This window comes from Ictalurus punctatus, chromosome 25, assembly GCF_001660625.3.
Source record: "Ictalurus punctatus breed USDA103 chromosome 25, Coco_2.0, whole genome shotgun sequence".
In the NCBI taxonomy this organism is placed as follows: Eukaryota; Metazoa; Chordata; class Actinopteri; order Siluriformes; family Ictaluridae; genus Ictalurus; species Ictalurus punctatus.
This window is the reverse complement of record NC_030440.2, coordinates 4,879,543-4,905,020: the sequence shown is the minus strand read 5'-3', so window position 1 is coordinate 4,905,020 and position 25,478 is coordinate 4,879,543. Positions and strand designations below refer to the sequence as shown.

At 39.3% G+C, this 25,478-nt stretch overlaps 1 protein-coding gene across 4 annotated transcripts in view; it reads right to left on the bottom strand.

Annotated features, from left to right (window-relative positions):
• The window catches only part of fam102bb (family with sequence similarity 102 member Bb), a 42,363-nt gene extending 21,042 nt beyond the window's left edge, over positions 1 to 21,321 (bottom strand). For 2 of the 4 annotated variants that reach the window (XM_017455689.3, XM_017455690.3), the window contains exons 1-6: positions 20,797 to 21,321; positions 5,536 to 5,656; positions 5,418 to 5,447; positions 4,966 to 5,082; positions 3,033 to 3,079; positions 602 to 705 (exon numbers count right to left, since the gene is read on the bottom strand). In XM_017455689.3, the coding sequence (XP_017311178.1) occupies positions 602 to 705; positions 3,033 to 3,079; positions 4,966 to 5,082; positions 5,418 to 5,447; positions 5,536 to 5,656; positions 20,797 to 20,930 (553 nt within the window). In that variant the 5' untranslated portion in view covers positions 20,931 to 21,321. Of the gene's footprint in view, positions 1 to 601; positions 706 to 3,032; positions 3,080 to 4,965; positions 5,083 to 5,417; positions 5,448 to 5,535; positions 5,657 to 20,238; positions 20,443 to 20,796 lie in introns of those variants that run through there. The other 2 variants (XM_053675602.1, XM_017455691.3) reach the window with 2 other exon arrangements.
• Positions 21,322 to 25,478: the final 4,157 nt, after the last annotated feature.

Below are 25,478 nucleotides of genomic sequence, written 5' to 3'. Positions count from 1 at the left end.
GTACAAGAAGTTCACACTGCTTAATACTTTAGTATCTTTAATATCTAAAGTATCCATAATGACGTTCTGCATGATTACAGACATACTGCCATTTATTTCCCACTTTCACAAATGCTACAAAAGTATTCATCAGTTTCAAGTTCCTGCTTCTTGGCATGTGTTGTTGTCTTGCAAGCTCTGCCAAGCGGTATCTCACACACACACACACACACACACACACACACACACACACACACACACACACACACACACACACACACACACTCACTCGCACTCTCTCGCCGGTTACAGGAGTCACTAAATCAATAAGTACATCATAGAGCAGTACTTGAAGGAGAGTTTTAACCACCATCTGCCGTATACATGAGCTCACAGATGCCTAAGAGTGGTCAGCGTCATTCTGATTGACAGGGAAGAGAGAATAATGACAACAATGTTATTCTCCCACCAGGACAGCAGGGCCAATTTACCTTTATTTGACTTCCTGCCATGGATGGCTGTGGCATTGTTGAGATTTGAACAATTGGGCAAAGCTCTCCTGTTGTGCCAGTCAGAAGTCTCACATATTTATCTTTAACCACAATCATAGGAGTTGACATACCTGAGAGCCCCAGAAAGGGTTTCTGGGTTTCTCCACCTCTTCGCTCTTCCAGCAGACTCTCTTCATTTCCCTGGATCCCGATCACTGTGGCAGTAGATGGAGGTCTTGTATGGAGATAGAGGAAATGTAAGAGTCTACAAATCCCATATAAACATGCACATATGCTATACACACGCATATAGACACAGCCCACTATGCCCCAGACCCTAATAAATAAATAAATAAATAATTTGTGTTTTAAAAAATGTTCCAAAACAATTTGTTTTGTACCCCTGAGAGGTTGACTATGAATTGATATTACTCAGAATTATATTATATTCAGAATAGCTCTTTTATGGTATTATAATAGACAGAGTGACAGAATTTAGCTGAAAAAGGACATGAAAAAAGGCTCTTGTCCCAGTGTCACGATCTCGCCGGTAGATGGTGCTGCGGCAGCGACGTGCACGGAAAACCGGAGGGTGCGTGCACAAACCAGAGCACGTTACGCAGGAACTATGGAGACTTTGTTTACAATGGACACGTGAATTTGTGTCTGTTTTGTCTCCTCCTTGTTTAGTCATTGGTTGTTTTTCGAGGGTGTGTATTAGTTGTTACCAGCTGTCAGCATTTAAGGTAAATTACATTTGTTATTTAAAGTCCTCGTGTTGCTGCGCACTTTGCGCAGTATTAAATGGTAAATGTGTAATTATGTCACACGGTAGATTTTCCATGTCCTGTTTTAGTTTCATGTTTCATGCCTCAGCTCTAGTTAAATGATTGACTCCACATGGGTGTTAGCTACCTAGATGCTAAGCGGTAGTGTTTCCATGCCCTGTTCTAGGTTCATGTTTCATGCCTCACTTCTTGTTAAATGATAAACAGGCTTGACTACATTTAACTACGTTATGTATGTGTTAGCCACCTTCATGCTAAGCGGTCTTGCTCTTGTGTCCTGTTTTGGTTTCATGCCTTGAATCTCGCATCATGCTTCGGACCACATATCTCTGCTTATGTTTATGGACTTTATGTTTGGAATAAAGACTTTGATGTGCACTTGCTTCCGCTATAGTCTCGTTACGTAACGCCCAGTTTTTACCTTATTAACTACAATGTGGACATTCCACTGACATAATTATTTATGCTATTTAATTAATCAATCCATCAATCAATCATATGCTATTTAATTACTTTTTGAATTATTACTATTAATTAATGCCATGACTAAAGCTAATTCTAAAATCATCCTTAACCTCAGTAACCAAAAGAAAACATTTTGGCTTTTTGTTTTATTTTTTAAAAACAGTTTTAAAGCAGTTTTCCTGGTGAGAACCAGTCAAATGTCCCCACAAGAATGTCCCGCACTGTTTGTTTCCCACCAAAATTTTATAACATGCCTACAAACACAAGCCACATTTTAATTTGGTCATCATATCCATTTTAAATAAAATCAGATTTGGCATAGCCTTTAATCAGACTGGAAAAGATCCCAATTACTGCAGGCTTCCAAACTCCAAATACCTATGTGTGCTAAATACATAACATATACCTATGCTATGCTTTTAAAATCTTGGTTATGAAAAGTAATAGAGTTAAATCAGGAGTTTTCAAAGTAGGGGTCACAATATGGGGTCGCTTGATTTACAAATTGTGTTAGTGAGTTTCACTCGATAGCTCCTTTTGTTTCATTTAATTATTTAACCAATGAATATTAGAAAACTGAAAACAGGTTATGTGTGCTAATATTTTGAAATGTTACCAGGCGTGACAAATTTAATATAATAGTAATACAGTGCAACCTATCAGAGATTCTAAAATCCAAATGTATATTCTGGGACAACATATACGCCACAGGAATTTGAAGGATATAAGAAAATAGCTACATAAAACAGACTTCTAACTTTTAGACCTAAACCTATTTATCTGTCTGCTCCTGCAATGCAATCAGTTCAGTTCATTTGGGAAGCTTTGAGATATCATTTGAACATGGAGATTAAGAACTGTGCTGTATGAAATCATTCCCTCACTCTCTATTTATAGTCTGTTCTATATAGAGCCTGTATATGGGGCAACAGGAATGTCGACACCGGACTGGATTCAGGCAAAACTAACAAGTGAGTGAAACCCATCATCATTGCTCCATTAGATCAAAATTTTGAATTACCTAGAAACTAATTACCTAGAAACTGAATCTGTATTAAATAGACCCCCAACAAGTGTCTTCTGGCATTAGTAATTGGTGAACAAGGTTCCAATACTGTAAATGAAAACACAATGTGCAGTTGGTGATTACTTGTATATATAGTATAAATAAGACCGTTCCAAAAATTTCACCTCAATTTCTTCACATCTTTGTTTCTTATCCATACCTTGACAAAACTGCACCAGACCACTAAAGACCAACTTGAACTAAAACTCAAAAGAACCAGGACTAGGTTTGCAAAACACTCACGTTTTGAAACAGGGGTCTCCAGACATAAGATGAGTACAGATGATCACCTGAAATGATAAAGGGGCACACAAAAACAATTTAGAGAAAAACTCCAAGCTTACAGAGTTCTTAAAATTACTCATGGCATCAATGTTTAAAAATATAATATGGCAGGTACATAGGACAGATAAACTTCTGGAAATGGAGTAACTATTATGTAGTCAATTATTACCTGTAAGCACTGTATGTACTTTAGTACTGTGCATTTTACAAACTTTTGCTCAATTAAAAACAATTTAAAGTTAAATATTGTATTGTATTAGGCAGGTATTTTGTAAATGATTTAGGTAAATAGTGAGGTTGCACCACTTTGAGGTTGTGTGAATTCTGGATTAAGTATTCTTCACAGACCTCTTTATCCAATTCTTTTTTTTTGTTACATACTGAAGACATTTGGGTTTAAGATCAAAGAATAAATGAAACGATAGATAAGAATTTTAGCTTTCATTTCCTGATATTTACATCTAGATGTGTTAAACAACTTAGAACATGGCACCTTTGGTGGAAGACCACCCAATTTTTAGGTGAGCAAAATAATTGGAACAGAAAGTCTAACAGTGAATTAAAGTAAATAACACTTAATATTTGGTTGCATATCCCTTGCTTGCAATAATTGCATAAAATCAGTGCATCTGTAACTGCACCTCCTTTCAGTCTCCTCCTCAGGAGGTGAAATGCTACTCAATTGGGTTAGGGTCTGGTGATTGACTTAGCCAGTCAACCTTCCACTTTTTCCCCCTGATAAAGTCCTTTGTTGAGTTCGCAGTTCCTCACAATTATATTGGATGCATTTCTTTTGTAAATTGGCAGGAAGAATTTTTCTGTAATCATCTGAATTCATTCTGCTGCTGCCATCATGAGTTAATCATCAATAAAGATAAATTCTACAATAGACAGCTCTCTGGTCTTACTTTTAGTTTATCCTTTTTAACAACAAATGCAGTCTTTACAGGTCAAACCTAGGGCTCAATCCAAGAGTAGACTTTCAGATTGATTATTCATTATTCATCTTTTCATCTCAAGCCCAAATGTCTTCAGTGTATAGCAAAAAGAAAAGAATTGACCTTGCCTTTCCAATTCTTTCAGAGGGAACTGTATTTGGAACCATTCAACCTCAATTCTAACTAGTTCGCCTGTCCCTGCTGCTGAGAAATATCCCCACAACATAATTATGCCACCACCATACTTCACCACAGACATGTTATCATAAAGAGTCTTGTGTGCAGTACCTGGTTTTGCCAGACAGAGAATATTTTGTCTCAACCAGAGAATATTTTTCCTTAAGCTCTCAAGAGTCTTTAAAGTCCCTACCACAAACAGGATGTATTAGAGCTCAATTTGGGATTCCTTAGCCAGGCTCTTAATACTTATCTAAATGAGAGGTTTTCATTTTTAATTATTAATACAGTTGCAAAAATATCTAAAAGCGTGTTTTCACCACTTTGTCATTAAGGCATACAAAATTACTGTATGTGGATTGATGGAAAAAAAGTACCTTTAGTCTAGTTTATTAAATCTCTAACATAATAAAATGTGCAAAAACTTTCCCAACCCACTGTTCATAAAGAAACATCTTCAAATTGCCATATATGGTAAACACCTTCCCCTTGTGGTGCTGCTCGTTTAAGAAGATGAACCTTTCCAGCAATGAAGTAGAGATACTGTTGCACAAAATAGAGTAAATGTTTTATTTGGAAACCTGTGATGATGTAAATTCCTCTTTATTGTTTGTCTTTTCCGCTACTGTATTTGAAAATGTAATGTACTGCAGCATGAGTGATATGACTGCATGCACGTAATTATTGAACTTGTTGAAAAGAAAATATTAATAAATAGCATGCAGTGCTACTGATACATGATCAGATACTGATCTGCATGCTTTTGTGGCCTGTACCTTGAGAATGGAATTGTCCTGCCTGGTGTTCTTGGTGTCATAGCCCTCCAGTAAACAGCGGCGTGTGGTGCTCCCAGATCCTGCAAACTCAGCCAGGTTCAGATCAGCAAAGCCCAGCTGAGATCACACAACAACGCAAGAGCAGGTTTAGGATAACTTTTTGAAATGCATATCCTAATGAATATGACTGTATGGATGAAGGTGGAGCTTCTCCGACATCAGCCTTTTTGTCCCTGCTGTGTTTGTTAAATCTAACAATTTTGTTATATCTTTGAATATAGCACACATTTAAGTAACTATATATGCTGTATGTACCACTCACTCTTGAACCCCTCAATGCAGAAATGATTGTATGATGATTCTATGTCACCTCAATCTACCTCACACCCACCAGCACCACTGCCACACCCACCTCCATAATGAATGATTAATTAAAGTCAAAAATAATTTACCTTTGCATAAGTCTTCCCACCTTTCAGTTCCTGTAAGGAAAGAAGTCAATTAATTCATTACCAGCATTTTAATATTTAACAACTTTTGGCTGTGAGTTTTGTTTGTGCAAGAGTGTACCTTTCTGACAGAAACACGACATATGCAAGGATCAAGAACTCCTGTTCCAGCACTGGCACTCATTTTACAAGGAAAAGAGAACCTCGTTCTCCAGCGCACACAGTTTGCCTGGACCATTTCTCTATAAAACATGCACATTGTTGTCAGATTTAAGTGGCTTCAGAGGAAAACAACACACCTGGATTATGGCTCTCATAACATACACAGATACGCACAGACCGAAACATATCCAGTGACAGAACGAATACACACTTAGTGAGAAGATATGAATTGTGGTACGCAGTTCAGCAGCCTGCAGTGTTTTAATTTGGTCCTGGGGAGAGTTAAATGTGACTTCTCAATAAATTCAAATCCAGATTTGAATAAAGTGTCTTAGTTCATGACAAGTTTGGGATCACTGAATTCTTTCTAATCAAACTGTCTTTGATTGGCTGTCATCCAATCAAAGACAGTTTGATTAGAAAGAATTCAGTGATCCCAAACTTGTCATGAACTAAGACACTTTATTCAAATCTGGATTCAAAGGCCATACCAAAGGCAATCTCAATTTATTTACCTCTGAAGATGTTCAGAGCTGGAGCTATCATGCTCCTTAATCAGTCAGAGAGAAGCTCACTTACTTGTAGTATGCACTGAGTAGCTGATCAAGTGATGCTGGCGTGATAAAATGTAGTGAAACTAAATAGCATGTTAATATCTGCATGAAAATGTTAACGTAGGTGGCTTTATGATCCAATAAACCATAATCCAAGATGAGAGCAAAATAGCACACAGTCGACACTACAGGTTACTGCTCAGCTTCTATAGGGAGACAACGGAGAGCATACTGCCAACTTGTCTAACTTTTTGATATGGGAACTGCAGAATTTTAGACCATAAGACCCTACAGTGAGAGAATAGGGCTCCAGGCAAAAAAAAAAATCTATGAGCCGGCTCCTAAACCCAAAATATTTAGGCGCCAAATCAAATTTTCAGGAGCCAAAATATACAGTGCATCCGGAAAGTACTCACAGCGCTTCACTTTTTCCACATTTTGTTATGTTACAGCCTTATTCCAAAATGGATTAAATTCATTATTTTCCTCAAAATTGTACAAACCATACCCCATAATGACAACATGAAAGAAGTTTGTTTGAAATCTTTGCAAATTTATTAAAAAAAAAAAAAAAAAAAAAGCACATGTACATAAGTATTCACAGCCTTTGCCATGACACTCAAAATTGAACTCGGGTACATCCTGTTTCCACTAATCATCCTTGAGATGTTTCTACAACTTGACTGGAGTACACCTGTGGTAAATTCAGTTGATTAGACATGATCTGGAAAGGCATACACCTGTCTATATAAGGTCCCACAGTTAACAATGCATATCAGAGCACAAAACAAGCCATGAAGTCCAAGAAATTGTCTGTAGACCTCCGTGACAAGATTGTATCGAGGCACAGATCTGGGGAAGGGTACTGAAACATTTCTGCAGCATCGAAGGTTCCAATGAGCACAGTGGCCTCCATCATCCATAAATGGAAGACGTTTGGAACCACCAGGCCTCTTCCAAGAGCTGGCCACCCGGACAAACTGAGCGATCGGGGAGAAGGGCCTTAGTCAGGGAGGTGACCAAAAACCCGATGGTCACTCTGACAGAGCTCCAGCATGTCTCTGTGGAGAGAGTAGAACCTTCCAGAAGAACAACCATCTCTGCAGCACTCCACCAATCAGGCCTGTATGGTTGAGTGGCCAGACGGAAGCCACTCCTCAGTAAAAGGCACATGACAGCATGTCTGGAGTCTGCCAAAAGGCACCTGAAGGACTCTCAGACCATGATGAAACAAAGATTGAACTCTTTGGCCTGAATGGCAAGCGTCATGTCTGGAGGAAACCAGGCACCACTCATCACCTGGCCAATACCATCCCTACAGTGAAGCATGGTGGTGGCAGCATCATGCTGTGGGGATGTTTTTCAGTGGGAGGAACTAGGAGACTAGTCAGGATCGAGGAAAAGATGAATGCAGCAATGTACAGAGACATCCTTGATGAAAACCTGCTCAAGAGCGCTCTGGACCTCCGACTGGGGCGAAGGTTCATCTTCCAACAAGACAACGACCCAAAGCACACAGCAAAGATAACAAAGGAGTGGCTACAGGACAACTCTGTGAATGTCCTTGAGTGGCCCAGCCAGAGCCCAGACTTGAACCCGATTGAACATCTCTGGAGAGATCTGAAAATGGCTGTGCACCGATGCTCCCCATCCAACCTGATGTAGCTTGAGAGGTCCTGCAAAAAGAATGGGAGAAACTGCCCAAAAATAGGTGTGCCAAGCTTGTAGCATCATATTCAAAAAGACTTGAGGCTGTAATTGGTGCCAAAGGTATTGGTGCCAAAGGTATAACAAAGTATTGAGCAAAAACTGTGAATACTTATGTACATGTGCTTTTTTTTGTTTTTTATTTTTAATAAATTTCCAAAGATTTCAAACAAACTTGTTTCATGTTGTCATTATGGGGTATTGTTTGTAGAATTTTGAGGAAAATAATGAATTTCATCCATTTTGGAATAAGGCTGTAACATAACAAAATGAGGAAAAAGTGAAGCGCTGTGAATACAAATAGAGTGGCCTTCATCAAATTAATTTTTTTCAGGTCTTCGAACAACACATTCAATGCAAATAATAAAAACAATCAGACTTCATAGGGCCATACATAGTCAATAGTTAACAATTAATTGTTATTGCCAGTTTTTCCACACAACACTGTTCTGTTGTCCTGTGTATTGCCTGTATTTCTTGCACTCGCCTCACACTGTTGTCACGCTGCACTTTATGCAGTCTTATGTACTGTGCTATACGCTGCCTGACCAAAAAAAAAAAAAAAGGTTTCTGTTTGGATTTAAATAAGCAAATACTTAAGAGCCTATGATTGGATCATTATTGCAGCTGGCAACAGTTCTTTTAACCCTAACTGATGTAGTGTGTAGCTTCTCATTTCATAAACAACCATGTCAGGAGATGTATCCCATGGTCGTTGAACAGATGTTACTGTGTTTCAGATAGGGCAGATTATTAGCCTGCATCAAGAAAAGAAAACAACTAAGGAGATTGCTGAAATCACTGGAATTTGTCTGGTTCCTCTCAAGGTTTCTTCCTCTTAAAACATCTTAGGGAATTTTTCCTTGCCACTGTCGCCACTCAGTGGCTTGCTCAGTTGGGATAAATTTGCACCTTTAATATCTGTATACCGTGCTGATATTTCTGTAAAGCTGCTTTGAGACAATGTCTATTGTAAAAAGCGCTATACAAATAAAATTTAATTGAATTGGAATTAAGTAAGAACTGTCCAACACATTATTAAAAACCTAGAAGGAGAGTAGTGAACTGTCAACTTTGAGGAAGAAATGTGGTCGCAAAAATTAATGTTCAAAATCTTGAATAATCTTGATCAGAAATCTTTAAACCACTTGGTGAAGTCACATATTCCAGGATGACAATGCCAAGATTCATCGGGCTCAAATTGTGAAAGACTGATTCAGGGAGCATGAGGAATCATTTTCACTTATAAATTGGCCACCACAGATTCTGATCTTAACCCCCTGTGAAAGTCTTTGGGATGTACTAGAGAAGACATTATGGAGTGGTTTGACTCTCCAGTCCTCAACATAAGATCTTGGGCCAAAAATTAACGCGACTCTGAATGGAAATAAATTTGTTGTCACGTTGCACAAGGTTGTTGAAACAATGCCCTGATGAATGCGTGCTGTAATCAAAGCTAAAGGTGGTGCAATGAAATTTTACAGTGTGTGACTTTTTTTTTTTTGGCCATATATATTTTATACACACACACAAACACACACACGGTACAAGTATAAAAGCCAGGTCAAGTGGGTTTTTTATTTACACACAGGCTACAGCCTTTGAGCATGCAAGTGCCTAAGCTACAGCACTTTGAGCATGCAAGCGTGACTCTGGGTATTAGGCTAAAGCTAGCGGCATCACATTACGTGCGTATGACGTCACGCACTGTTGACTAGGAAGTGGCTCATACTTCCGGTTAATAAAAATAAATAAATAAAAAAAAATAAGCTAGTATTGTATTTGAGATGATATTACCTTTCTAAAATCCACACACTAGACAGTAGAGTACATAGTGTAAGTGTATAGTATGTCATTTGGGACACAACTTTAGTATTTATTCTCTGAAGCATGTTTTCGGAAAAGAAGTAACGTAATGAGTAAATCTCCCCCGTGCCTTGTGCAGACCAACTAATCCATAATGAGATTCGTTGACACAATTTTCACAATCGATTATTATCGATTTTATCAATTAGTTGTTGCAGCTCTAGTTTTAAGCAACTTCTAAAAATTGTTGGTCCATATTACAACTTACAGAGTTGCAAATGTTGTTTCTAACACCACAGTTCCTCAGCTGTAGATAAAATGCAAAGAGAGTGCAATAAAAACTCAAAAGCTTTTTAAAAATAATGAATAAGAAGAAAACATCAGTAGCAGTTCTTTAGTTTTTATTCCATATTTTAAAATGGAGTATCCATGATTAACTGTTTTCATTTTAGATGCAATAGTTCACATCACTGGGATGTGAACTTTATTAAAAATAGTTTGAAAAGGTACTTTAGCCTAATTGGCCTCTGTTATTCTTTTTCTTTGAGGTTATGTTTCCTTGTAGAGCTGTATGGTATTTTCATCAATAGTAAAATTAGTTTGGTTGCTCTATTCAGTAACATGAAAACCATTGTGATAAAATCATGAATTACTATCCAGTCTTGAAAAAAATCCTGATTTATTTTTGCCAGATTTCCCAGCCCAATCCAGATTGAATCCATGTGGCAGCAATTGGGATTTTAGGCTTTGCTCAAATGGACAGATAAAATCAGATTTTTTGGCATATCAGACTTGAGCAGATTTCCTGATTTCCTGCAGTCTGAAGAGCAAAAGACACAGTAACTCAGACTTTCAGTTTCAAGCCATATTATGGTTTGAATTAGTGGTTGACCAATATAGGTTTTTAATGGCGGATATCTAGAAAGCAATGTGGCTGATTAGCCAATATGAGGCCGATATACCCCAAATTAAATTTATGCTTCTCGTCTTGCTTGTTTAAGAGGACTTGTTGGTCCTTGGCCTTCTTCATGTGTGGTAGTAGCTTCTGATTGTGCTGAGGCTGTGGCATGTTCCTACAACATCCACTGTTTGACTTTATCCAGTTTGCCTGCTAATGTAAACATGTATCCAGGATCCAGCAGTGTTGTTAACACCAAACATTTGTGGTCTTCAATTTTGGCAAATCTCTCCAAACTCTGCAACAATGATGCCATGCTGTTGAATGCCAAGATCTTTTTGTATGGGCCTCAGACATTGTTTTGCTTGTACAGAGTGATTAAAATGTGTTGCACATGTCCTCAATTTAGCAATGATATCATCAGTGTTTCTCATTAATTACCTAGAGCGTGGAGACCCCCTACAGTCTAATTTGTCCCGCCATAGTTTTATAATGAACCGAAAATATTTTGACACTTCTCATAAGATCTCTGTTTTGCACAGATGCATCAGCAAAACATCTTTCACTCCATCTCTGACCCTGTACACATGCATTCTCACACACACTGGAACCACCAAGTTGCTTGATGGTGGCAAATCCATGCCAAAAATCTCAACGTGTTATTGACGCTTGCGTGTGCGGTAAATTACAACCGCAAGAGGAAAAAAGATGTACATACGTGGAAAGGGGAAAACTTGCGTGCTTGAGTTTGCATTGTATCTGTATTCACAAGCAAAATCATTTCCCACACTCAGGAGCTGCTTCTTTTCTCAACTATTGCTTCTGCTTGCACAAATAGCTTTTCTTTTTGCCAGCAGTGGACAGGCCCAACTGGTTTGATGGTAACCTCAAATACCATTGGCTAACTAAATTTTCTGGAAATCAGTTCTGATTGGCTGCCTGCCACTGTGACGTACCATTAGCGCAGTTACCTTCATTCACAGACCCTCTTCATGTATCATTTATTATTTTCTTTTATTTGTTGATAATTGTTGATACTCTTCCAACATACTACATTATGGAGTGTAATATACGTACAGTGCTGTGAAAAAGTACTTGCCCCATCCTGATTTCTTCTGTTTTTGTGCATATCAAATATTAATTTGTTTCAGAAATTAAAACAAAATCTAAGACAAAACAAAGACAACCTGAGTAAACACAAAATACAGTTTTTAAATGATACTGTTATTTATCGAAGTAAAAAAGTTATCCAATACCAACTGTGTGAAAATGTATTTGCCCCCCGTTGTTACTAATTCCCCAAATCTATGAAACTGCAGTCATAATGGGATTCAGCTGGACGCAACCAGGCCTGATTACTGCAAACCCTTTTCAATCAAATCAACACTAAAATATAACTTTTTCAACAGCATGGAGATGGTTAAAAGGTCTTACCCAGTAACACACTATGCCAAAGTTGAAAGAAATTCCAGAAATAATGAGAAATAATGAGGTGGTGATTGAACATCAGTCTGGGAAGGGTTACAAAGCTATTTCAAAGGCTCTGGGACTCCAAAGAACCACAGCGAGACCCATTATCTCCAAATGGAAAAACATGGCACAGTAGTGAACCTTCCCAAAAGTGGCCGACCTTCTAAAATTCCTCCAAGATCACAGCAACTACTCAGACAGGAAGTCACAAAAGAGCCGAGGACAACAACAAAGGACGTACAGGCCTCTCTTACATCAATAAAGGTCACTGACTCCATTGGATTATGCAGCAAGACAATGACCCAAAGCATAGTAGTAAGTCTTAGAAGTAAGTGAAAGACTGATCTCCAGTTATCAGAAACATTTGGTTGCAATTATTGCTTCTAAGGGTGACACAACCAGATTTAAGGGGGCCATTCGTTTTTCACACCTAACACTGTTAGGTGTTGGTTAACTTTTTTGCCTAAATAAAAATGTTTTAAATAAATAAACAAATATATTCAAAAAAACTGTATTGTGTGTTTACTCAGTTTGCCTTTGTTTTATTCTGTATTTCATTTGAAGATGTAAAACAATGTAGTATGAGATATAAACAAAAACAGAAGAAATCAAATACTTTTTCACAGCACTGTAAAGAAAGGTATCTTTACCAATTGTTAACAGATAGGAAGTATTCTACCAGTTTACTAGCTAGCCTTTGTATTATTGGGATGTCAATAGATAGCAAGGACCTAAAAAGTGCCATCACTGAAGCTTGTGAAGAAGGCAAAATGACCCCATGTGCAGTATATTCTGTGAGTGAGGTGTACAACACCATGTACATGGAACAGAAAGAATAATAATGAAACACAATCGACCAATCTTATTTACAAGATAGCAATATGACATAACTAAATCTAGAATGAGCATTTCAGCCCCTTTGAAGCAAAATTGGAGTCAGTGGCTTCAAGTCAAAACAGTAAAGCAACAATCCTCTGTTACTAAGCCAATGATTTATTATCTGGGGGCTCACAATTAATTATGAAGTGTCTTAATATATGAATGATTATCAATATGATGATAGCTGGATGGATCACGCTCTATTAACATCCCGAGAATGCAAAGGCTAGCTAGTAAGCTGGTAAAACACTTCCTGTCTATTAACTAGAGATGTACCGATGTATCGGCCGATACAGGCAGTGTTTCAAATCATCGATGATCAGGGCCGATTATATCCTGTCAATCAAAAGAGTGAGGGGAAAAAACCATTGATTTCATGCTGTGTGTAAAGATGATGTCTCTTGTGAGGAATGACGACAAAACTGCAGTTTGTAATCTCTGCACTGATCATTTTACACCGTACGCTGCAGCAGTGAAGCGGGAGTTTCGGCGTTGAGTGTAATTTTTTTTTGGCCGCCCTGCTCATGCTGAATTAAAGCACCAGTACACTGTTGAAAGATTTAAACGAAGATGATTTGACATAAAATTTTTATATTTATATTTAAAATATTGCACAGAAAAATATATTTGTAGAGTAGTATATTTCATATCCAGTTAATGTTAATATATAAAAATGTTTATATTATATATTACTATGGAAGTATAATAGTGCCAAATGTCCTCAAAGCAAAATGGCGTGTTGAATTACATAAATTGAATAAAAATATATAGCAATAACAATACTTGAATTTTGTCACCCAGCAATTTGACAGAAATCAAAAAATAAACCATAATAATATCAGTGCTTGAATTAGTTTCCTCTGTAATTCATTGGGTTTGTATATTTTGATTGAAAACAAAATTCCAGCAATGCACACATATTCACCTTCCTAAAATACGGTTCCAAAATATTCAGTTGTTAAAATACCATCTTCATTATTCATCAGGTAATATTTCAACACATTATTTTTCAACCTCACAAATTCAGGCTGCAAAAATCAGGTCTTAAAATTCGGGTCTCGCAGGAAGAACAATGGCTTACCAATCCTACTATAACGTTACTCTGGACCGACACCAAACTCTGGTGGTTGTGTGAGTAGTGGTGGGATTGTGCAGACAAGCCACAAGAGAAGATGAACCTAGCGGACTGGCATAAAGTTGGCTTTTTTGGGGGAGGACAGCGAGTGTCCTCAGAGCAGGAGCTCCACTTGTCAGATGCGGACCTCAGCATAGTGTTATCCGGAAGTAAGTGTTAAAGTGGAAGTTTTATATGAGGCTAGGCTAACTATGCTAACAGGCTGAGCACAAACCAGAGCAGCAAGAGTCCCATTCTGCACTATAATGCGATGTTGATCTCCCTCCAAGCTTGCTTTTTACATGGCACACATTTTGTAACATTTTATTTAAGTTCAAGAATTTCTTTAAAACTTGTTTATTTAATCTTCATATATATTATAACAGAAGATATTTGTTTAAATCCTATTTTGTTTTTGACTGTTAAAGCTAAAATTATTTGTTGTTTGCCTTAATAAAGTGGGGCGGCTGTGGCTCAGTTGGTAGAGCGGACTGTCCACTAATCGTAGGGTTGGCAGCTCGATTCCCAGCCCACGTGACTCCACGTACCGAAATGTCCTTGGGCAATACACTGAACCCCAAGTTGCTCCCGATGGGAAGTTAGCGTCTTGCGTGGCAGCTCTGCTCCCATTGGTGTGTGAATGAGACACAGTGTAAAGCGCTTTGGATAAAAGCGCTATATAAGTGCGAAATTTAACATTTAATAAAGTGGGTAAATTAAAAATACAGTCGTTAAATTCAAACCTTTTTTTCTACTGGTCATTGTTTAAAAAAAGATTAGAACTTATCAATAGCTGTGTAGCAATTTTTTTTAGCAGTACCGCCCAGCCCTAATTGTGACAAGGGTACTTATAATTTGTGAGACCATGTGCTCTGCTTAACATATTAATGTGGCACACCTTGTTATATCCAAGCACTGTTTGCATAAACTGTATAAAAACAACACAACAAAGCAACATAAGTTTGATATTGCTTATTATTGTATGCCGAGTACACAAGATTGTGAACAGATTGAAAAGAATTGGGGATAAGTGTGAGTGAGAGATTTGTGTGTGATGTTCGGAAAAGAACATAAAAGGAGCCTTCTTCTCTGTTGTTCTCCAAAGGTTAAGGTTTTTCTTCTTGCCACTGTTACCATGAGGACAACTAACTCTGCATGAGGTTTCTCAGCCAGTGGAATCAATTTCAGTACCTTAACCATACTGAAAGACTGATGCAGACAAACAGGAAATATGTGGTCTTGAGAGTTGTCATAGCCTGAGAACCGCACCACATTTACAGACCCATTTTATTAACATCCAATTAAGCATATGAGCCAGTAAACATTCATGTGCAGCTTACATGTGTTGTTTAGAATTGTTTTGCAAACAACATAAACATCATCTACTTCTGCTACACTCTAAATAATGTAGCTCCACTCAAAAGAAAAATAATTAGAGAGAAAAAGCTAGCACCCTGGTATAATGATCACATACGCACCTTAAAACAGACCACTCGACAATTAGAATGTAAATGGAATCAAACCAAATTGGTAGCATTTCAAACAGCATGGAAGGAGAGCCTACTGAACTATAGAAAATCTCTTAATGCTGCTAGATCAGTCCACCTCTCCTAACCCCAACTGAAGATAACAAAAATAATCCTAGATTCTTATTTAATACTGTAGCAAAATTAACTAGGAATAAAACCACAATTGAATCATGCACATGATCATAATTTTAAATATTAGACAAAAAATTCAGACTATTAATTTAAAACCAGACAGTTTTATAACTAACCCTGTAGATGATAATATAACCATATCTGATCAACGATTAGAATGTTTTACTCGGCTTCGAGAGACCGAACAAATTTCATTCTACATCAAAATCAACTCATATACTAGATCCATACATGTGTCTTCAAACAGATTATTCCAGAAGTAATCAAACCCCTTCTAAATATAATCAATTATTCCCTTAGCACTGGCTATGTACCTAAATCACTTAAACTAGCAGTTATCAAACCCCTGATTAAAAAACCTGACCTTGACCCCTGTCAGTTATCCAACTATATCTCATATCTTTATCGCATTTTTCTCTAAGATATTAGAAAAGGTTGTACACAGCAGCTATGCTTGTACTTACATAGGAACAACATTCATGAAATGTATCAGTAAGGATTTAGACCTCATCATGGCACAGAGACAGTGCTGGTTAAAGTAGTAAATGACCTACTACTGGCCTCTGATCAGGGTTGCGTCTTCTTGCTTGTGTTGCTTGACCTTAGTGCAGCTTTTGACACCATTGGTCATACTATTCTCCTTGAAAGATTAGAAAATGTTGTTGGCTTTCAGGGAACGGTCCTCTCCTGGCTCAGGTCTTATTTGACTGATCGTCATCAGTTTGTCAGATGTACAGTATCTCACAAAAGTGAGTACATCCCTCACATTTTTATAAATATTTGATTATATCTTTTCATGTGACAACACTGAAGATATGACACTTTGCTACAATGTAAAGTAGTGAGTGTACAGCTTGTGTAACAGTGTAAATTTGCTGTTCACTCAAAATAACTCAACACACAGCCATTAATGTCTAAACCGCTGGCAACAAAAGTGAGTACACCCCTAAGTGAAAATGTCCAAATTGGGCCCAATTAGTTTTTTCCCTCCCCAGTGTCATTTGACTTGTTACTGTTACAAGGTCTCTGGTGTGAATGGGGAGCAGGTGTGTTAAATTTGGTGTCATCGCTCTCACACTCCCTCATACTGGTCACCGGAAGTTCGACATGGCACCTCAAGGCAAAGAACTCTCTGAGGATCTGAAAAGAAGAATTGTTGCTCTACATAAAGATGGCCTAGGCTATAAGAAAATTACCAAGACCCTGACACTGAGCTGCAGCACGGTTTAACAGGACAGGTTCCACTCAGAACAGGCCTCGCCATGGTCGACCAAAGAAGTTGAGTGCATGTGCTCAGCGTCATATCCAGAGTTTGTCTTTGGGAAATAGACATATGAGTGCTGCCAGCATTGCTGCAGAGGTTGAAGGGGTGGGGGGTCAGCATGTCAGTGCTCAGACCATTCGCCGCACACTGCATCAAATTGGTCTGCATGGCTGTCGTCCCAGAAGGAAGACTCTTCTAAAGATGATGCACAAGAAAGCATTTTGCTGAAGACAAGCAGACTAAGGACATGGATTACTGGAACCATGTCCTATAGTCTGATGAGACCAAAATAAACTTATTTGGTTCAGATGGTGTCAAGGGTGTGTGGCAGAAACCAGGTGAGGAGTACAAAGACAAGTGTGTCTTGCCTACAGTCAAGCATGGTGGTGGGAGTGTCATGGTCTGGGGCTGCATGAGTGCTGCCTCCACTGGGGAGCTACGGTTCATTGAGGGAACCATGAATGCCAACATGAACTGTGACATACTGAAGCAGAGCATGATCCCCTCCCTTCGGAGACTGGGCCACAGGGCAGTATTCCAGCATGTTAATGACCACTGCCATGCTAAAGAAGCTGATGGTGAAGGTGATGGACTGGCCAAGCATGTCTCCAGGCCTAAACCTTATTGAGCATCTGTGGGGCATCCACAAACGGAAAGTAAAGATGAACAAGGTCTCTTACATTCACCAGCTCCGTGATGTAGTCATGGAGGAGTGGAAGAGGACTCCAGTGGCTACCTGTGAAGCTCTGGTGAACTCCATGCCCAAGAGGGTTAAGGCAGTGCTGGAAAATAATGGTGGCCACACAAAATATTGACACTTTGGGCCCAATATGGACATTTTCACTTAGGTGTGTACTCACTTTTGTTGCCAGCGGTTTAGACATTAATGGCTGAGTGTTGAGTTTTTTTTTGAGAGGACAGCAAATATACACTGTTATATAAGCTTTACACTCACTACATTACATTGTAGCAAAGTGTCATTTCTTCGGTGTTGTCACATTAAAAGATATGATGAAATATTTACAAAATTGTAAGGGGTGTACTCACTTTTGTGAGATACTGTAAATAGTAGGGATTCGCTGAAAATTTTCAGCCAGAAATGGCATTGTCGGCTTTCGAAAAATAATAATCTGATACATTCCCTGAAAGCACGACATCCAATTCAATTTGCAGAGTACAGCAAAACAACAAAGCTTAAAAGTACCCAAACTAGCTTGCCAACACCATCCATTGCCACTGTATTTGAAAGGGCAAAGAAATTTATATAGTTAAAATGTTCTTAATGTTATTTTGTTATAGTTATTTTTGAATTCCTATGATAGCGTTAGGACTACAATTACCACAAAGTTTTGCACTCAAGTCTGCATCAGTGAACAATGGATAAGTTCAACAACACAGACTTCATGTTAAAACTCTAATGAATTTCCTGTTAACACAATGGTAAGTTTGACCATATAGCATACAGTTATAGAAGAGAATAAATTACAATCACACAATCCAGTGTCACTCAGATGTCTCAGGGCATTTTTCCTTTCCACCGTCGCCTCTGGCTGCTCATTAGGGATAAATTTATAAATCTACAATTTATATCCGAAATTTATATTTTTCTGTAAAGCTGCTTTGTGACAATGTCCATTGATAAATGGATACAAATACAATTTTATTGGAAGTGTAACTGAACCATCTAAACATAATAATGTATATTTGTTAGTGGCTAACAGTGTAAACAATCTTATGTACATACTGTATGTGACACAGCCAGCCCAAACAGTAAACAGGTGACAGAGCATTCAGAAAGTATCATCCAAATCATTTTTGGTAACTATCAAATGATTTGAACATTTGTGGCAGCCCTAAAACTAATCAAATAAATAAACTACATATGTAATTGAAACATGCATTTACATTTTATGGCATTTGGCAGATGCCCTTATCCAGAGCGACGTACATTTATCTCCTTTTTATACAACTGAGCAGTTGAGGGTTAAGGCCCTTGCTCAAGGGTCCATCAGTGGCAGCTTGGTTTGATTTCAACTCATGACCTTCCAATCAGTGGTCCAATGTCTTAACCACTGAGCTACCATTGCAAACAATGCCAGAGGTTCTGGCTTCAAAAATGTTATGTGGGTCACAGCAGATTTAGCCTGGTGAAAACACACACTGCTGTTTTTACTGATTACCGGTAGTAAATCTTTGGATTAAATGGTTTATTTCATCACTGTGGTCACATCACGAGTCCCTACCTACAGAACACCTTACAGAGGGTGAACCCCCCCGGGGATGAATAAAAGTGATCTATCTACTGTATCGATCTATCTACACAGAACTTTTAAGAGCCACAGAGGGACAAAGCGAAGAACAATTAGGATGCTGGATAGAGCCTTATTGTACATGTATACTGTATGACACTGTTCACGGTGAATCTGCTATTCGTAATTCTCCACCTAAAACTGGTAGTGACCACAGAAAACACCCTCGACTTGACATTTCAAGTTGGGATAGTCTTCTCAACTACCAGTTCCTTCCCGGGTTACGATGTGATGTCACATCAACATGGCCGCTCACACTGTGAACAGTGGGCCTTCTCTACTTTTAAAGTGCACCCATTATGGTTTTTCAGATATTACCTTTCATGTAGTGTGTTAAAGAGCTGTATGTGAATGTAAAAAGTCTGCAAAGTTTTAAAAATCAAAGTGCAAACTGAGTTATTGACTCCCAAAAGAAGGAACCGATTCTGAACAGCTGAAACGAGTCGTTAGTAATTCCAGACCTACTTGCTGTACTAACCTATGCAGGTTTGTAACAAAAAGCCCTGCGTCTAGTCTTATTTTTTTTTCAGATTGAGCTGGAACTTGTTACGGTAGTGGTCGATTCCTTTTCCCCTACACACGCTGACAGCGGTAGACCAATCACAACAGACTATGAAATCCGACCAATAAGAGCAGAGTATGCTGTCTGAAAGGAGGAGTTTAGAATGAATCTTTTAGAACTGATCATTTAACGAGTTGTTTGTGACACTGGGGGAAAAGGTAATGCTGCAGTTTAAGCACGTTAAAGTGTTTTTGTCCTCAGATGCATATAAATCCATTGTATGAGACCTTTAAAACAAAATTAGGCACGTTTCAAATCCATAATAGGTGCGCTTTAAATGCGTTTATAGCAGCATTAGAGCAGTTATTCTACAAAATACTTGGTTAAATCTATAACACCGATCATACTTATGACTGTTTTGATAAGGTAATCATCTATATTAGACGTTGCACTAACGTTAGCCGATTAGGTTTCTGCAGTTTCAGTGTAAAGTGTTACCTGAATGTTTTAGTTTACTACAGTAGAACAGAACCAGTAGCTCCTCAGGCATGTAACTTTAAAACTGCGGTTAAACGAGCTTTTTATGTGCTTTACGTGCTCTAACAGAGCAAAGGAAACAAGCTTCCGTGGAAGCGTCCATGTTCTTTTTCCACTTCCCATGTCGAACGTCCCGAGGTGGGAAATGACGTCATTAAAAAGCGCAAATGACCACTTAAAGTCCACCGAGTTGTACTTATTAGGGACTGTCAGATTGTTAGTACCTCTGAATTTCGCCGAATAAACACCAGTCCCTCTCAGTATCGGTCACAGATCAGCTGCTGAACCACTAGGTACCTTTTATTTCGCGGAAGCCAGAAAATAGTATTACTAACGGGTCCAAAAGAAACCTTCTTCACAGGAGTAACAGGCACATGTTTGCATTACTTTGCTAAGGGAATCTGTAGGAATAGTCAGCGACATGGATGACGTTAAAAAAAGAGTGTTAACTGAGCCTTTAGTGCAGTACAGTACAGTGTGAAGAGCTGAATGTAAACACAAACATGGGGGAGTCTTTACCGTGAGGATTCCTCCGAAAACCCGCCGTCCAGGAGACGGATTTTACAAAACAGGACCCCGTTAACGAACGGCACCGAAGACAGCTCGTCCAGCTCAAAATCCACTTTAAACTTGAATTTCTTTTTCTTCATCATGCTTAATGGGTCCCTCCTTGGAGACGCACCAGGACACTTTCGTATCACAGCAACTGTGTGAAGCTAAGCTGCAACTAGCCGCCTCGCTAGCTTACACTGCTAGCACCGGTAGCTTTGTGACAATGTCAGTATCTTCCCAAAAGACCCCCATCAGCTCAGACAGCTACAGCGTCGCCTCCTAAAACCGCAGTGAACTGTGCTGAGTGACAGGAGGAGAGACAGCTGCTTCTCGCCAGCGCTGTGTAGACCCCTGGGGGAGGGAGACACGTCACTGTGACGTCTTCCGCTCCGTCTGATTCAAAGCTGGAGACTACACTCACCGTCCATTTTATTAGGAACACCTGTACACCTGCATATTCATGCAGTTCAATCCAATCAGCCAGTCATGTGGCAGCAGCGCAGTGTATAAAATCATGCAGATACAGGTCAAGAGATTCAGTTAATGTTCAAATCAAACATCAGAACGAAGGAAAAGTGTGATCTCTGTGACTTTAACCGTGTCATTGTTGTTGGTCCCAGATGGGCTGGTTTGAGTATTTCAGAAATGTTAGTATTTAGCTATTGTTAATCAGATTTCTAAATAAAATTATTGGTAGATTGTTCAGTCAGATTCAAACCAAGTATCATCAACCAGGTACACGTGTCTCTTTTTGTTTACAAACACTAAAAGTGTCTATCTCCACCTTATTCCTGAAGCTAATACTGTAGAAATCATTATAGGCAAATCTTTTGAAAACTAAAGGAAGTGACAATAATAGCCAACGTTGGACGGAGCGTGTTTTGCGGTGGTTGCATTAAATTGCCATTGTTTAGTATTATTTAGTATGTTGCATTTTCTCAATACTTTTTAAATATATGTTTTAGTATTACTGTGTATGTTCCTGTCAGCAGTGGTGCACTTTCATCGTCTACCAAAAGAAGATGGACAGAGAAAACATGGCTGAAACTTCTAAACTTAAAGAGCCTCCCAAAACTATGTGTGTGATCATTTTGCTTTGTTGACAAGAAGTTAACACAAGAATCTTTAACTTTCAGTTTAACAAAGAAAAACAAGGTCTGCATGTACAGGATGAGTTATTTTGTTTTGGTTATATGTTTGTTATATTTTGTTATATTTTATTGCTAATACTGAGCTATCCTTGCTTAATATTTTATTTGTAGTTCTTGTATTGAGGTATTTTTATTTTGTGATATCATTTACAGCTGAAATAAAAGTATAACCACTTGTGTGTCTACTGCATACTGATAACATTTACATTTGTTTTAAGTTTCGATAGCAACAGAATAAATGAAGTAGCTAAATATGCTACTGTAGGTCATCCAAGGCCACTTCCTTCATACCATTTTCCCATTCCTAAATAAATGAAGGCAGGGAGATAATGTCCCGGTTTGAGATTTGAAAGGATTATGCTCCCTCATTATTTACTTTCCTTATCACCAAACGATTAATACCTTTAGCATAACTGCTAACTTTGCTGTTCTTGGCTAAACACTAACAATTAACTGGAAGTCATGCCTATAATTCATGCAAGGAATCAAGGGGTGTAGGAATAAGGTGGATACAAGTATGTGCATGTATAATAAACATGTCATAACTATTGGACATTTTTGGGATGCATGATTTCAAGTTTACATTTACAGCACCTCTCAGACCACGATGATTTTTAGGTCAAAACATGGGTGGCTTATTTGTGTTATCTGGACTGGTAACAACAGCACGTTTTTAGGCATTGGGTGGTAAACAAGGGGTAAAATACAGCTAGGGGTTGCACCACCAAATTATGGAATTTGCATATGCATTTGCAAAATGAATAGTCATAAAGGGACATGCTCACGGTGGCTTAGCATGTTCGCCTCACAACTCCAGGGTCGGGGGTTCGATTCCCACCTGTGTGTGCGGAGTATGTTCTCCCCGTGCTGCAGGGGTTTGCTCCGGGTACTCCGGTTTCCTCCCCCAGTCCAAAGACATGCATGGTAGGTGGACTGGCATGTCCAAAGTGTCCGTAGTGTATGAATGGTTGTGTGAGTGTGTATGTGATTGTGCTCTGCGATGGATTGGCACCCTGTCCAGGGTGTACCCCGTCTTGTGCCCGATGCTTCCTAAGATAGGCTCCAGGTCCCCCCATGACCCTGAAGAAGGATAAGCGGTATAGAAGATGGATGGATGGATAAAGGGACATCATATACCTTAAAATAGTAGTGATCCTAAAATTTTGTGTGAAATATACTTAAAAATTATTTGACATTTTTGTTCTTACTAATGTGCATTTTTATGACATAGTACTCATTGATTAGGCTTAGATTTAAGATTGTTTACTGTATACCAGTAATGGTATTTCACATTAAATTAACAGTCACTAAATATTAAAACACAGTTCTTTGTCCTGTGCCATACTAAGCTAAGTGTCTTTTCATAATTCTTTATGGTGGGAGTGTATCAGATTTCTTTGGATTGGATGAATTAGTGAGCCCGTTTTCTTCTGAAGATACAAGATCTGATGACACGGACAGTGAAAGTGAGGTTCAAACTCCGACAGACAATCCACGTCACAAAATTGGCACAGACACAGGGATAGACACAGTTCTCAAATCAACAGGCTCAATCACAAAGGCAAAGGCTCTGCTGTTGATAATGAGTCATGCTGCTGTACATAATTTTACTGGCTGTCAACTGGATGACTTGCTGAAGCTTATAAATTTCCTTTTCGGTAATGAAGTAGTCCCAAGGTCCAAACATGTTCAATAAGGTATTTAAAAACAGCTCAGAAATAGTTGAGTTTCATCTTTACTGTAAAAGTCATTGTTTTCCACATGCGGCATGAATTAATTAATTACATTTGCAATTCATTACAAGAATTCATTACGAGAATTCATTACATTTGCAAAAGTCAGAAGAATCATGTATGTTGTGTCTACTTAAAATATTGTACAGTTTTTTTTTTGTCATTAAACAGAAATGGAAAAAAATGATCGGTGGGGTCAGTTCTGAAAGTACTTAACATTTACATGTAATACTAATGTTGTTAGTCTTTATATAATAATAAATATGTCTTTCACATGTAATTTGAGTACAAGTGTTACGATTCTTCTGCGGGGACAAACACCCAAGGACAGTCCAGAGTGCGTGAAGTTGATGGAAAACGGAGTACAATGGAAAACAAGGTCAGTAGATCGGGCAAACTGGTGTAACTGGGATTAGGCAGAATCGTAGTCGATCAACAGGCAAAAGGTGTGTGTTGAATCCACCAGAATGGCGGATCAGGAAATACGCTTTGGTACACGATAGAGACGAGGCTGCTGAGCATTTACTTCGCCGCTGATGTTAACGCATCCCTTTTATAACCTTTGATCTGGTGCAGGTGTTTGTAATCAAAACTCCGGTGAACTTGAACGCGGGCATGGCTGGGAAGTGTAGTTCTCGGCCGCCCCCTCCGTGGGCGGCACTACACATTGTGAACTGCAGCCGCGAGTTCACCGTGGCGTAACAGAGCCCCCCCGAAAGGGCTCACTCCGGGAGCCGGATCCCTCCAAGGCCTCCCTCTCCTCCGGGGGCCTAGTCTGTCTGGGTGCGCCGCGTGGAAGTCTCTACGCAGATTTGCGTCCAGAATGTCCTGGGCTGGGACCCAGCACTGCTCCTCTGGTCCATACCCCTCCCAGTCTACCAGATATTCGAGCCTTCCCCTTCTACGTCTGGAGTTCATGATGTCACGGACGCGGTAGGCCAGGCGGCCTTCAATTTCTAGCGGGGCTGGTGGGGAGTCTTCTGGCACCGCTGTGGCCAAGGGGCCCGGTATCACTGGTTTGAGGAGGGAGACATGAAACGACGGGACGATGCAGCTGTGCTTTGGTAGGTCCAAGCGGTATGTGACTTCGTTAATTTGTTTCAGGACTTGGAAAGGGCCGATATACTTTGGTTGGAGCTTCTTGCCAGGAAGGGTTGACTTTAGATCTTTTGTAGAAAGCCACACCCTATCTCCACTGCCTTTCGTTTGGCAGTACGGGAGGCCTGCAGTAACTGTTGGTGCGTGCTTTCCCAAACCTGTTCACTCCGGCTGAACCATTCATCTACCGGTGGTGAGTCAGTGGGGGAGACATTCCAGGGGAACAATGGTGGTTGGTAGCCCAAAACGCATTGAAATGGGGTGAGCTGGGTGGCGGAATGCCGCAGCGAATTCTGTGTATACTCCGCTCACGGTAGGAACTGGCTCCAATCTCCTGGATTGGAGGAACAGAAGGTTCAAAGGAGTCGTATGACCTCTTGATTGGCCCGTTCTGCCTGTCCGTTAACCCCGATGTGAGGTTAACGGTGACTCCCATCTTCTCCATGAAGCTGGCCCATACGCAAGATGTGAACTGTTGACCCCTGTCGCTTCCAATCTCTTCTGGTATGCCAAGGTATCGGAACACATGTTGGAAGAGGAGCTCCGCCATGGTAAAGGCGGATGGGATGGCCGGTAGTGGAACGAGGCGCAGGGATTTTGAAAACCGGTCAATGATCACCAGTATAACGGTGTTACCCTGCGATTCCGGCAAATCCGTTATGAAATC